We start from the raw sequence: 14,396 nt of genomic DNA, 5'->3' as shown, positions 1-14,396 counted from the left end.
TTTTTAAAAATTAAGTATTTTATTTTTTGTATTTTTTGATTTTTAGTGAATATTTTTAAAATTTTAAATAAAATTTTCATTTTTTTAGATATACTTTACTTAGATATATCTAAATAGTAAATATTTATGAAAAAATATTTTAAAAAATTAATAAATACACAAAAATACAAACGATATACTAAATTTTCATATTTTTATTTTTTTTGTACTTAGTGACTTTTTTTAAGATATTTTTTCACAAACATTATATTTTTTAAGTGTATTTAGGTTTGCTGTGTCTAAAAATTAAAAAAAATACTTAAAATATTAAAAAAAATCAATGTAAACAAAAACAAAATATAAAAAATAAAATTTCATCAAAAGAAAAACCAAAACCACGCAAAGTTTTTAGATTTCTTCCCCTAACCCGTCAGTTTCTCCATTCTTTGCCTTTGTTAAACATAGATTTCTATAATATACACTTCAAAATCGAGTGCCTACCATATTTATGAGTTATAACATTGTTTATTTGTTATAACGATTTATTATGATATTAATTATATTTTAATTATGACCCATTATAATATTATTTATGACTCATTTTAATATTAATTATGACTTATTATTATTATTATTGTTATTATTATACCTTATGTAATATTTGATTATGATTTTTTTTTAATTATAACATTTGTAATAATCACATCACAAATTATCACAAAATGACATAATTTGTATATGGTGATGGTGTGTATTATAGAATAACCCATATATTAACTAATAATTAAGAACATAGAAAACAAAAAATAGAGTAAGGAAACTTAAATGGAACCTCAATGAGTTAGCCTAACAGCTTAAGATTTGGGACTTAAGAATTTACTCTCTTTAAGTTTTAAATTTAATTTTTCTAACAAATATAAAACCCTTAAAGCCACGAACTGTAGAGAAATCTATTTTAAAAAACTGGTTTGGACTGTAAGAACTTATTATGGTACGTGAAACCTGGCCTACTAAGATGCCAAGCATAAAAAATATATAATAAAAAAAGGGGGGCATTGAAGAAAAAGACCCAAAACTCATGGGTTTTTGTGTAAAAACAGAGAACTATAGGAGGTTAAATAGCAAATATCACAACCTAAAGGACACAAATTTCGAAAAGTGTGCTTTTCTTCTCCATCTTCTCTTCTTTCTTCTTCTGAATGGTCAAGAGTTTCTGCGCGCGCGCACACACACTATAAAAACTTGGCAGAGCCAGCGACCACACTCCACCTCCTTCTTCAGCCTCTGACTGACCATTATAAGGACAGACCCGAACCCGGACCCGAAATTGTATCCGATGCTAGGAGATTGCTGTTGTTGCTTTCCGGGTCGGAGCTCCGCCTCAGGCGATGTCTCCGATCGCGACCCGGTCCTCCTGGTGTCTGGCATGGGGGGTTGCATTCTCAATTCGAGGAAGAAGAAGAAGTTCGCGTTACAGACTCGGGTTTGGGTTCGGATCTTCCTTGCTGATTTGGAGTTCAGGAAGAAGGCCATGTCACTCTATAATCCCCAAACAGGTACACCTCTCTTGCTGATGTTTGGTTTTTGCAATTGTTATCTGTTTGGTTGAAGAGAAAAGAAAATTTGGTAAAGGTAAAGAAAATTTGGAGTGGTTTGCTTTGCTTTGCTTTGTCTTGTACTTTTCTTTTGGAAGAAACAAGTAAAAAGAAAAAGAAAAGAAAGTTTGATTCAATTAGGAGGGAAATAGGTGTGATAGGCTAATTTGAGGATGTATTATTATTATTAGTAGTAGTTGTTGTGGTAGAAATCCTTCGCTCCAAGTTTCCTGGAAAATACACTAGAAAATAAAAAGAAAAATTGACACAAAATCACACAAGAAGTTCACTAAATCAAGATTGTAGAGAGGCTTGAGTTTGTCAGATCGTTAAACAAACCATAACTTGCCTTGAAACCGTGGATCTGTACCGCTGCCACCGAGAACTGCTGTTAACCTTGAAACATAGTGAATCTTAAAGAGAGAGGAGAGAGAGAGAGAGAGAGAGAGAGAGAGGATTTGGTGAGATACGATATGAGATGAAGGGCTACCAAAATGATGGTGGTGCTAGCTCATTCAATGGCTTCAGTGTAAGATGCTCATCTAATGGCAATGTTAATTGGAAAAGAAGAAATACAGACCTGACCAAGCCAAATCAAATCTTAAGGACCATCAAATGGGGTCCGTTAATCTTCTTCTCCACTCGACTCTTTGCAAGGTTATTTTATTAGTTAAATTAAGAAGGTTCGTATCTCTATTTATTACATTAGTTCACATCAATCTAGGTCTGTCGCTTCTCCTAACACTCCCATCTACCGTCACTGTATCGCATCTTTTCACTACTGTTTTTCACTACTGTTTCTGTTGATCTCCATTATATATGATCAGACCATCTCAATCTATTCTCTCTCAACTTATCTTCTATCGATACTACTCCTATCCATTCTCGAATATACCCTGCGCAAGGATGACACGCACAAATTGATAGGTAAAAAAAATGGTAAAGAATATAGGAAAAGGTAATTGTGACAAAATGACATTTGTACTAGTAAATCACTTGCCAAGTTAGAGCTTTGACATTGCCAGAATGGCAATAACTAGTGGAGATGCTCTTAGTATTAGCATTCGTAGTAGAGGGTCATCGGAATCGGCCTCTCCACATAGAAAGTGGGTTAAGGCTGTGTACCCATCATTTGTCTCTCCTAGACTCTACACTACGTGGGATAAGATTTCGTATGAATGAAGAAGGTGGTTTGCTTTCTTAGTTGAATAGAAAATTTATTATTGAATGTCGTGTGCTTTCTTTGTTGAATAAAAAATTTCTTTGTCTACTCAAATTTTAATTATAGGCCTTTTATGATCAATTTAATTTCTTCTAAACTTTCACCTGGTTTGATTATTTATTGCTTCTTGAATCCGAGTTTGTGTTTTTCAGGTTATACAGAATCATTGGATGACAGCATTGAAATCATGGTCCCTGAAGATGATTATGGACTGTATGCAATTGATATTTTAGATCCCTCACCTGTAAGATTGATAGTTCTATTGATGACATTCTTTTAGTCCATGAATAACTGCTTTATATCACATCACCTCTTTTGTGAATTTGCTGCTTCATTTTTTTTCTGATGAGTCAAAATTGTAAGATAAACTTATGAATCAGAATATTCGATCACTGGGGATGTGGTAACAAGGGAGCACCCCTAGAGGTCATAAATAAAATTTCTATATATTTAGCTAAACCTGAAGTGAAAAGATACTATTAACATGATGTGGTTACAAAGCAGCATCTCAAAAGCTTTTAATAGAATATTTAATTGAACTTCAAATTCACCACGTGGAGTCTCACCTATCCCAAAACATCAGCTGCTATCTCCTTGTAATCTCCTTATATTGATTTCTTCTATGAAGTGATCTTTCTCCCAGCCAAAGCCAATTTCTTAGCTTTATATTCAGCCACTACAATATAATGGCTACCAAAATTGCTTGTGCTTGAGAGTTATGTTAAAAAAATCCTGTCTTTGCTCTGTGTATCACTTTTCAATGCCCAGCAAAATTTAGATTTCATATACGAGTCTCTATTGGGAGAAAAATAAAATGTTCCTTTGATTGCATTGCTCCAAATTCAATGTAGGCAGTTGATAATGTTACTTTTGAAAGTCAAGTGTGTAGGGCTGCTTCAACAAAAGGTCAATTTCTAAAAAAATATGGCGAAGAAATTCCACATTGCCAACAGAGAATGGTCAATTTGGAGTTCTATGCAAGCCAATTTCAAGTCAGGAGTTCAAAAAACTGATAGTTAAGATTCCAGGTTTGCTTAATTCTTGTATAAGAGTTAAGCTTGACTTATCATTTGAAAATGATATTTTTTCTAGACTGAGCATTTTCTTGATTACTTTTTTCCCTCATGACATTTGTTTGCCGTTGTTATTTATGTAAATTTGTTTGTTGCTTATTTGAGAAAAAATGTCTTATATGTATTTTTTCTTGATTTGCAGTTTGTAAAATGTGTACATTTGACTGATGTATACCACTTTCATGATATGATTGATATGCTCACTGGATGCGGGTATAAGAAAGGAACCACATTGTTTGGATATGGTTATGACTTCCGGCAAAGCAACAGGTGGTTCAATTTTACCTGCTAAATTTGGTGCTTAAAACCGTCGATTATGTTATATTTTGTGGTGAAACTGTCCTACAATCTGAGTGACGTGTTTCTGTGGGCAGAATTGACAAGGCAATGGATGGCCTTAAAGAAAAGTTGGAGACTGCATACAAAGCTACTGGTGGAAGAAAAGTCAATATAATTTCTCACTCAATGGGTGGACTGCTAGTAACGTGTTTCATCTCTCTCCATAATGATGTGCGCATATTTTCTCCCGTTGACTTGTATCAATTACATGGAAAATATTAACAACTTATCTGCCCCAAGAGGAATGACCAATGGTGTAATGCTTCATCGGCAGGTATTTTCCAAGTACGTGAGTAAGTGGATCTGCATCGCGTGCCCTTTTCAAGGTGATTTCTCAGCACCACGTGTTTGCTTGTTTGGCAAACATTATGCTTATTAGGAGTTTCAACTTTGCCTGCAAATGTTGTTTGGCTAAGCTCAGGAACCCTGGAGAATCATGCATTATGTTATAACTCAACATAACAAAAGAGGTCTTTTGGATCATTGCCATTGGTTGCCAATTGTCTTCTGTCAGTGATATCAATCACATGAATGAGGTTCAGTGGCTAGTGTCCGAAACAATTTAATTTCTTCCGTTTTTATTATCTTTAAAACTGAAATGTAAACTGGATATGGTTCTAGTAAAGTAGAAAGAATGAATAAAAAATTGGTTTCACTCATTTTAGGTGAGTGTAATGAAACAATTTTGACTGAGATAAAAGCTTTAGAAATTATGATGTTCAGTTGTGATTTTTGTTTCTTTTATTTCCTCTAGCATGTTAGATTGTTATTGCATTACAGGGAAAAACAAAGGTTAGTTCAATTTCTTATTGCTCTTAGAGATTAGTTTGAGACTTTTCATGGTGATGTATCCTTCACGTTTGCCTTCAGTTGATAGGGCTGTCCATTCGGGACGTAATAGCTAAGGAAACACTCAAGTTTGTTCATAGTACATCTCCTTAGTATTTTTTGATGTACATGGTTTTATAGGTATATATAATTTAGTAATATTGATATTTACTTTGTTTTAGACATTATGTGTGTATTTTTATATGCATATACATATATAAAATTACGTATTACATTTCACGATTCAATACGATTCACAATTCTTTATTTTAGTAATATGATTCACGATTTTCTATTTTAGCAAAAAGATTCATGATTCGATCTGCTAATTTGATAACAATGCATAGAAATTGATTGCCGTTTGTCACTATTGCTTTGCCCTTTGTTTCCTCCTCTTTTGCAACTTGCAAATTTTCTAAATGCATGTATTTTGGTAGTTTTCCTTCGTTATTTCATTTATTTAATATAAAGGTACTTTAGTCATCTTTGAGTAATTAGGGTTTCTTCTTATTTAATTAGATGTAACCTGTTTGGTAAAAATGTTGATTGAAGAATAGGACAATCTCCTTTGTCTCTATATATCGTATTTGTAACACATAAATATATTTATTGTTTTTGTCTCAGAAATATATAACTAGTAAAGAACAAAAGCAGATACATAAATAGAGCAAAATTTAGTTGATGTTGATGATAATGAACAAGAAGGGGAACACAAATAAAGCGGGAATAAGTTTATACAATTATCTTCTCTTTGAATAGAAAAAGCAGTTCCATGCTCTTTGAAATACAACTTAGAGCATTGTTTTACACAGTTTAAGCTGTTTTTGTGTTTCTTTTGATTTTTCTTAATATGTTTTGCAAGCATGTTTCAATAGCAAGTCTGTTATATGCTTAACAGGTGCACCAGGATGCATCAATGATTCTCTCTTAACTGGACTGCAATTTGTTGAAGGCTTTGAAAGCTTTTTCTTTGTGAAGAGGTGGACAATGCATCAGCTGGTAACTTTCATGTTCTAAGGAAGTTTCTTGCTATGAAACTAAGCTATGTATTTTTATTGTCAAGAAGGATCATATTTCAAAGGCAGATAGTTAAAGGGTTCCCTATCCTACATGTGATCATTTGATAAATTGAATCCACCTCATGCTATGTTTGATGTGCATTAATTAATAATGTCATAATTACTCGTCGTAAGAGTTGAGAACATTTTATTTTTTAACCAAACCAAACCAAACCAAACCAAGCCTTAAGTCCCATCAAATGGGGTCGGCTACATGAATCCTTCTTCTCCACGCGGCTCTATCAAAGGCCATTTCATTAGTCAAATTAAGTAGATTCATATCTCTATTTATAACGCTAGTCAACGTTAATCTGGGCCTACCCGTTCCCTAATACTTCCATCTACCGTTACAGCATCGCATCTCTTCATTACTGCCTCTGTTGGTCTCCGTTGAATATGACCAAACCATCTCAAACGATTCTCTCTCAACTTATCTTCTATCGGTGCTACTCCTACCCATTCCCGAATACACTCATTCCTAATCCTATCCTGTCTAGTCTTACCACACATCCACCTTAGCATCCTCATCTCAGCTACACTCATCTTATCTACATGTTGTTTCTTGGTTGCCCAACACTCCGTCCCATACAACATAGCTAGTCTAATAGTCGTTCTATAAAACTTACCTTTTAGTCTAGTGGGTATTCGTTTATCGCACAATACCCCAGACGCACTTCTCCACTGACACCATCCCGCCTTAATCCTATGGGCCACATCTGCATCAATCTCTCCCGCTGTTGTGATAATCGACCCTAAATAACGAAAATGTTCACTCTTAGGCAGTTCTTGGTTCTCAATCTTCACTTCTCCTCTGCTTTCATTGTTACTGTTACTAAATTTACACTCCATGTACTCTGTCTTAGTTCTGCTTATCCGAAATCCTTTAGATTCAAGAGTTTTTCTCCAAATCTCCAACTTTGTGTTAACTCCTTCTCTAGTCTCATCCACTAACACAATATCGTCTGCAAAAAGCATACACCATGGCACGTCATCCTGAATATTTATCGTCAACTCGTCCATAACTAAAGCAAAAAGATAAGGACCTAAGGTAAATTCTTGGTGTAACCCTACAGTGATAGGAAATTCATTTGTCTCTCTCCAGCTGGCGATCTAATAGTGGTCACCACCCTTTCATACATGTCCCTAATCACGTCAATGTAGCCTTTTGTCACCCCTTTCTTCTCTAGCATCCACTATATTATATCTCGGGGCACTCTGTCATATGCTTTCTCAAGGTCGATAAACTCCATATGAATATCTTTTTTCTTTTCTTTATACTTTTTTATTACTCTCCTCAAAAGATAGATCGCTTCCATTGTTGACCTACCAGGCATAAACCCAAATTGATTCTCTAACACCTCTGTTATGTCTCGCAATCGGCGTTCCATCACCCTCTCCCACACTTTCATTATATGACACATTAGCTTGATTTCTCTATAATTGTTACAATTCTGGACATCACCTTTATTCTTATAGATTGGCACTAAAATATTTTTCCTCCACTCATCTGACATGTTCCTAGTCAACAAAATTTTGCTAAACAACCTAGTCAACCAAGCAACTCCCTTTTTATCCAAACACTTCCAAGCTTCAATAGGGATATCATCAAGTCCTAAAGCCTTATTTGATTTCATCTTCTTAAGTGCAATCTCAACTTCAAAGTTCCTAATCCTACGATAGAACCTATAGTCTTGGTTTATCGTATTACTGGTTATTTCTTCCCTTATTGTCGTACTTCCATGTTCCTCATTTAACAGTCTCAAAATAATTCTTCCATCTTTCCTTAATCTCATCATCCTTCACCAATATCTTAGAATCCTCACTCTTGATGCACTTTACTTGATTAAAATCTCTTGTTTTTCTCTCCCGTATCTTAGCAAGTGTGTATACCATCTTCTCTCCCTTCTTACAATCTAGTCTAGTGTATAGGTCATCATAAGCTTTCAACTTAGTCTCTCTCACTACTTTCTTGACCTCCTTATTAGCCAATCTATAGCTCTTAAGGTTTTCCTTAGTTCTATCATTCTGCCACTTTTTAAAGCACTCTTTTTTGCCTTAACTACCGCTTGAACCTCTTCCCTCCACCACCAAGTTTTCCTAGAGCTGGGTCCCGTTCCTTTCGACTATCCAAGCAGTTCCCTTGAGATTCTCCTCATACAATTGGCCATCGAATTCTACATAGTGTTAGCATCACCTTCTAAGTCCCAAATACCTTCCTTATCCATTCGATTCTTAAATATTTCTAGTTTATCCCCTTTTAGGTCCTACCATCTCGTCCTACGATGCCCACCATCCTTCCTAGCTTGGTATTGCCTTGTAAAACATAAATCTAGTACCAAAATCCTATGTTGAGAGACCAGACTCTCTCCAGGAATCACCTTACAATCATTGCATTTTAGGCAGTCCACTTTTCTCACTAAGAAATAATATATTTGGCTCTTAACTAATCCACTCTTAAAGTTTATCAAATGCTACTCCCTCTTCTTATACATAGTATTGGCCACCACCAGGTCAGAAGCCAACGCAAAATTTAAGATTCTCTCTCCAGCCTCATTTCTGTCACCAAAACCGTATCCACCATGCACCCTTTCATAACCTAGTTTATCTATGCCCCCATGGCCATTAAAATCTCCACCTATAACCAAGTTATCTCCTGCGGGTCTCTCCTGTAAGATCTCATCCATTTGCTCTTAAAAATCCCTCTTAGTCTGATCATCTAACCCTACTTGAGGGGCGTAAGCGCTAATAATATTCATTATATTTCCTCCAATAACTAGTTTAACTAGGATAATCCTATCTCCTTTCCTAGTGACTGTCACCACACTTTCCACAAGACCCTTGGCAATTATGATTCCTACCCCATTCCTGCGTCTATCCTTACCACTATAATAAAGTTTAAAACCAGTATCCTCAATTTCCCTGGCTTTCTCTCCTGTCCACTTAGTTTCTTGTATGCAAGCTATACTAACTCTCCTCCTAATCATAATATCTACCAATTCCATCGTCCTACCAGTTAAGGTTCCTATGTTCCAAGTGGCTATCCTCAACCTATAGTCTTGGACTAGCTTCTTTACCCGCGCTCGTCCAGAAAAACGTGGAAACCTTTGCCCAATTTTCACCGCACCCAGGCGTCGATGCGGCTCCCCTTGCTCACTTTTTGAAACACCCGGAGGCAGGCGCAACGCGTCACTTAAGGGGAACGACCTAGCATTTAAACGATTCAAAGTAGGATTCATTTTCATAAGGGATCCAAGCGACTTTTTTACGTGTTGGCTGTCGGCTACCTAACACACAACCCTCCTCCTTAATCCGGGCTTGGGACCGGCGGAGATGTTAACAACCCCGGCGGAGTTTTTTATTTTTTAACATAAAATAAAAAAGGGCAAAAAGCCATGCTTAATTCAAAAACCGCGCTTTAAGTGTATTTTGTAAATGCGCTTTACTTTAACTACTATAAGCTTTTCTGCTATTGCACTTGAAGCTCACTTTTACCAACACTGGTCGTGCTGCTTATCATTCTCTGAAATAATGTTTCGTTAATGTAACACTAACCTGCACAGTGCACGTGCATGCTCATGTCTGTATGCACGTGTGTTAAGTCTAACCTTGTTGTCATGCTGTAAATGAGTAAGATATCATAATAATAATTTGAATATATAAAGAATAAATATCATGATTGACCATGAAAAATAAATAAATAAAGCGGAGGGTTTAGTGTCAAATGGTTAGAGAAATGTATTAGGGATTTGAAGTACTTCTTGGATAATCTGATGAAATATGTTAGGAATGCAATGGCATACATCTCAAAATGCATTGACTCAGGTCATATTGGAATTTAGTTCACTTAAATGGAAGCTCCTTGAGGTTAGTAAAAAAGAAGCTTTAGAATGCATGATCACATATTCTTATGAATCTTGTCAGTTTATTATTTAAATGGTTGGAAAAGTTGGCTGTATTACTCAACCGGGGAAAAAAGTTGGGTTATATAACTTGTATTCTTTGCTTGACTGCTTTGCATGCTATGCAGAAACAATTTGTCAGTTTAGCATGTTACTGGGTCAAATTATGTTCTATGTTTCAGCATTCTTCATTCCCCTTGATTCATTTGATATTACTTAAATTTTCCTCAATATGTAGGTGGTTGAGTGCCCATCAATGTATGAGATGTTGCCAAATCCGGAATTCAAATGGGAAAAGCAACCTGAAATTCAGGTCTGGCGAAAGCAATCTGAGGATGGAGAAACTTGTGTCAAATTGGAATCTTATGAGTCAACCAATAGTTTTATTCTGTTTGAAGAGGCTTTAAGGCATAATGAGGTACTACATTTTGACATTATATAGCTGCAAAACACTCTGAATTCTGTGGTTTCCTTGAGTTCCTATTATCTGAACTTGAACTTTCTTAATTTATTAGAATCGTTTGAAGTAAAATTTCACTCCAAAAAAAAAAAAAAAAACAACTTAGAAGCAAGAATAAATTTAATAATTTCTTGGAAGACCACAGTCTGCAGACGTCTCTTGCAATTCGCCTCGCCAATCCTTATTAAACCAATGGCCATGTGGCTCAATTTAATTTCTGGTTTTACTTCCTAGTGTAAATACCTGCAATCTGCAGACAGATGATTAATACGTAGCTGTTTGTTGATTGCTTGATTTATGTATTAATCTAAATAACTTGTCTGCACATGATGTCGTTTCCAATTTTATTGTGCCTGATTTATATACATTACAGCCAACAGTTTGTTTATCTAAAAGGCTATTGTGTATTGCCAAATTTATTTCATGTTTGTTGATTGCAGCTAAGTTTTGGTGGGAGAACAGTTGCTCTCCCCTTTAACTTCTCTATCCTCAAATGGGCTACTGGTACTCGCAAAGTTCTCAATAATGCTCAACTACCCAAAGGCGTGTCTTTCTACAATATTTATGGAACATCCTTCGACACGCCTTTGGATGTTTGGTATGTAACTAAACCACATAACTAGTTGGGAATACTCAATTAGATAAAGGGCTTAGAAGAAAATTCACATTTGTATTGCATTTGAATGTATATAATTGGTTTGAAGCTGGAAATTTGATTGCCTGAATGCTAGTATTTTTTCCTGGACAAGAATGGTATTACTGGGTGCATCTTCAATATCTGAAACATCACACACTGGTTTCAATTCTGAGAAATAAATTGGAGAAGGGTTGGTTATAAATAGTTGTAACATTTTTTGACTAGTTATTTTATAATCATAACTGTTTTTGTCATGTTACTCCCCCAACAAACCAATCCTGTCATTTTGTCTTTTATTTGAATGTTCTGGCTTCTAATGGCAAAAACAATGGTGCCAAGTAGCAAGGAGTAAGCATCCCAGTATCAATGTTTAGTTTATGCTTTTCTGTAACTGTCAAATGTATCCTTCTTTTCGGTTTATCATTCTAAATCCCATTGATCTGAACCTCCCTAACATTCTGAATAGCTGTGTCCATGTTTATATTCTCTGCATGGTTATGTCATGTTTCATAATTATACTTTTTTCTCAAATCCTAATCTCATTCTAAAAAAATGGTGTTTTTAAAAAAGCATTACCTAGAATTGTAGGAACCATATCCTGGTTTGAATCTAATTTGCGTCTAACTTTTCTTGCTCCTGTGTGCCAAATCTGGCCTGTGAACTACCCACATAATATCCTAGCTTCTTGGTGTGGATGAGCTTTCACATCTTTTCTACCAAACTTGAGCGAAATATGATCATAGAGAGTACATTTCAGTACCATTCAGGATGATCCTCATGCCGTTTTGGATTTGCACAATTTAGCTTATGTTAAAAGACTGGATAGCTGCATCGTAAACATTTTTGCGATTGCGACACATTATAATCACGTTTGACCTATACTTATATCTTGCAGCTATGGTTCAGAAACTTCTCCAATTGAGGACTTGCCAGATGTATGCCACACAATGGTAAGTACTGATGTTTACTAATATAATTCAATAAGCTACTCATGGCCCTGCTGTTGTTTATTAGATTTACGTAACAACTTTAAATCCCTTTTACTCCCATAAACAGCCACACCTTAAGACTCCTTATTGTGCGAGTGTTGGAGAGCTTGATATTGTTGGCCCATTTCCTGACAGCTTAAGCTTTTGAGACAGTTACTAATTTGACATGATATTAGGGCTCATGAAAGATCCCCGTTTGCATTATTCTTTTTCTTATTTACATTCTCTCCTCTCTTCTCTCTCTATGTATGAATATTTGCATCTCCACGGCGAAGATCCCCTTACATATGAGGAAGGTGTTGGAGAGCTTGATATGCATTGTCGGACTTATTTCCAAACAGCTTAAGCTTTTGGGACAATTGGCAACTTAACATTGAGTACTAGCACATATTTTCAGATTGAGCCTTATGTATCATCAAAGTGTAGGCAAGAGTGTATATATATATATATATATTTGTTTTGGGTTTTAATTATATTTTCTATGTTTTATCCGTTTTAGCCCAAGTACTCGTTCGTGGATGGAGACGAAACAGTTCCTGCTGAATCAGCTAAGGTTGTCTTTCTGACCTCCTATTTATTGTTTTACTTACCTAAACTCACTAATGGACTGATGAAAACCTTTAACAAGTCAGTTATTCACAATTCAACTATTATTTTCTGCTGCATTTAACTTTAATGATACCCAATTTTTTTAATTTAAACATCTTGCAGGCGGATGGATTTGCAGCAACTGAACGAGTAGGAGTTGCTTCAAGTCATCGGCTACTGTTACGTGACAAAACAGTATTTGAGCTAATTCAAAGGTGGTTAGGGATCAGCCAGAAGGTCAACAACCATTCGAAAACTTCCAAAGTAATGAGCGTTAATTTAGACTAATATCTTTGTGTGTAAGATTGATTTCATGTGCTTGAAAAGAATAAATGAAAGACAGTCTGTTCTTATAATAATTCAAGTGACCATATATATAGCATCAACTGGCGCGGTTATTAAGCGAAAGTTGTTATTATGGCCCTGCGTTGCGTGCGGGGAATGTGTTCTTTGAGTGGCCTTACGGTGAGTCTCAGATCGTTGGAAGATTTAGAGAACTTTTGGAATACGGAGGACCTGTTTATTGTATTATTTATTTGTGTGATATTTGTAATATTAATTTCCAGAGACTTATTTGACATTTCATAAAATTTAATAAATTAGAATTTGCTAGTAAAGTTTCTTCTTTTTTTTTCTTTTTTTTTTGACCAGGTAAAAAAAGGGCTCTGAGGTGTCATTACGGCCCCGTGGGTCCTGACCTCGGGGTAATCGGTTGCTAATCAAGAATTAACCCCCACCATGTGAAGGACCCACCACCGAGGCACCAGTGGAGCTCAACTATACACCACAGGCTGCCGAGGGTTCGAACCGGAGTACAGAAGGGGGGTCTCAAAGAGAACACTTCCATACTCCCCTCAGGATTCGACCCTGGGTCATGTCTGTGGAGACGAGTTGCTTTCTCCATTGGGCCACCATCCCCGGTGGTTGCTAGTAAAGTTTCTCAGTCCCCACATTTGGTATTTTTACAAAATTTAGTAGCTTAAATTTTGTTTCCAAAATCTATAAATCTAATGTATGGCGCTTGCATAAAGATATCAGTTTAAATTTTGTTACAAAAAATTGTAACTACATAGTATTGGTATTTGTCCAAAATTTATCTTATATTTTGTCACCTAATTTGTAAGTTCATTCTTTTGGCCTTTCTACTAAAATTATTGACTTAAATATTGTTACCAAAATTCAAAAGTCGATATTTTTTTAACGTTTTTACAAAATATATTACCTTAAATTTTGTCACCAAAGTCACTAGTCTATAATACCTCTGGTATTTTCATTAAACTTGTGAGATTAAATCTTGTCACAAAATTTGTTAAGTCTATAATTTTGTTTGTATACCTAAATTTATTAGCTTAAATTTTGTCATAAAAAATTTATAAGTACTTGTTTTTGGATTTTTCACCTCAAATTTAGCCAAGGAAATCTGTATGTGTGTACTATTGATTTATTTTCATAATTCATCACTTTAATTTTTTTTAACCAAATTTTTGTAAATTCATACATTAGCATTTCACTAAATTTGTCAACGTAAATTTTGTTATTAGAATTTGTAAAACCATAATATTCTCATAATTAGTTGCACAATAATATAGGCAACTTCAAATCTAGATTTCAACCTAATTTATAATATAATAATATATTTTACATAATGAGTGTATATTTTATTTATTAAAATAAGTCATGCCGATGATGTGGTCTCTCACCCCATGGTTTTACCCATCATTTTGCCAAT

At 35.1% G+C, this 14,396-nt stretch overlaps 1 protein-coding gene across 1 annotated transcript; it reads left to right on the top strand.

The window, feature by feature from the left end:
* Nucleotides 1-1,116: 1,116 nt before the first annotated feature.
* LCAT3 (lecithin:cholesterol acyltransferase 3) lies at nt 1,117-13,284 on the top strand. The gene is made up of 11 exons (XM_082883460.1): nt 1,117-1,535; nt 2,949-3,040; nt 4,012-4,139; nt 4,244-4,379; nt 4,483-4,534; nt 5,935-6,035; nt 10,232-10,411; nt 10,894-11,051; nt 11,986-12,040; nt 12,579-12,632; nt 12,791-13,284. The coding sequence occupies exons 1-11, from the start codon at nt 1,316-1,318 to the stop codon at nt 12,953-12,955; spliced, it is 1,341 nt and encodes a 446-aa protein (XP_082739586.1). The 5' UTR covers nt 1,117-1,315; the 3' UTR covers nt 12,956-13,284.
* The last annotated feature ends 1,112 nt before the right edge of the window (nt 13,285-14,396 follow it).

Source organism: Camellia sinensis, chromosome 8, assembly GCF_055761805.1.
Source record: "Camellia sinensis isolate YWXY chromosome 8, ASM5576180v1, whole genome shotgun sequence".
Classification (NCBI taxonomy): Eukaryota; Viridiplantae; Streptophyta; class Magnoliopsida; order Ericales; family Theaceae; genus Camellia; species Camellia sinensis.
The sequence above is the reverse complement of the archived record's forward strand: the minus strand, read 5'-3'. Positions and strand labels throughout refer to the sequence as shown.

Coding starts and splice junctions, on each gene's coding strand:
- LCAT3 (XM_082883460.1), top strand. CDS start 1,316: ATGCTAGGAGATTGCTGTTGTTGCTTTCCGGGTCGGAGCTCCGCCTCA. Junction 1,536..2,948: donor ACTCTATAATCCCCAAACAG/GTACACCTCTCT, acceptor TGTGTTTTTCAG/GTTATACAGAATCATTGGAT. Junction 12,633..12,790: donor TTCCTGCTGAATCAGCTAAG/GTTGTCTTTCTG, acceptor AACATCTTGCAG/GCGGATGGATTTGCAGCAAC.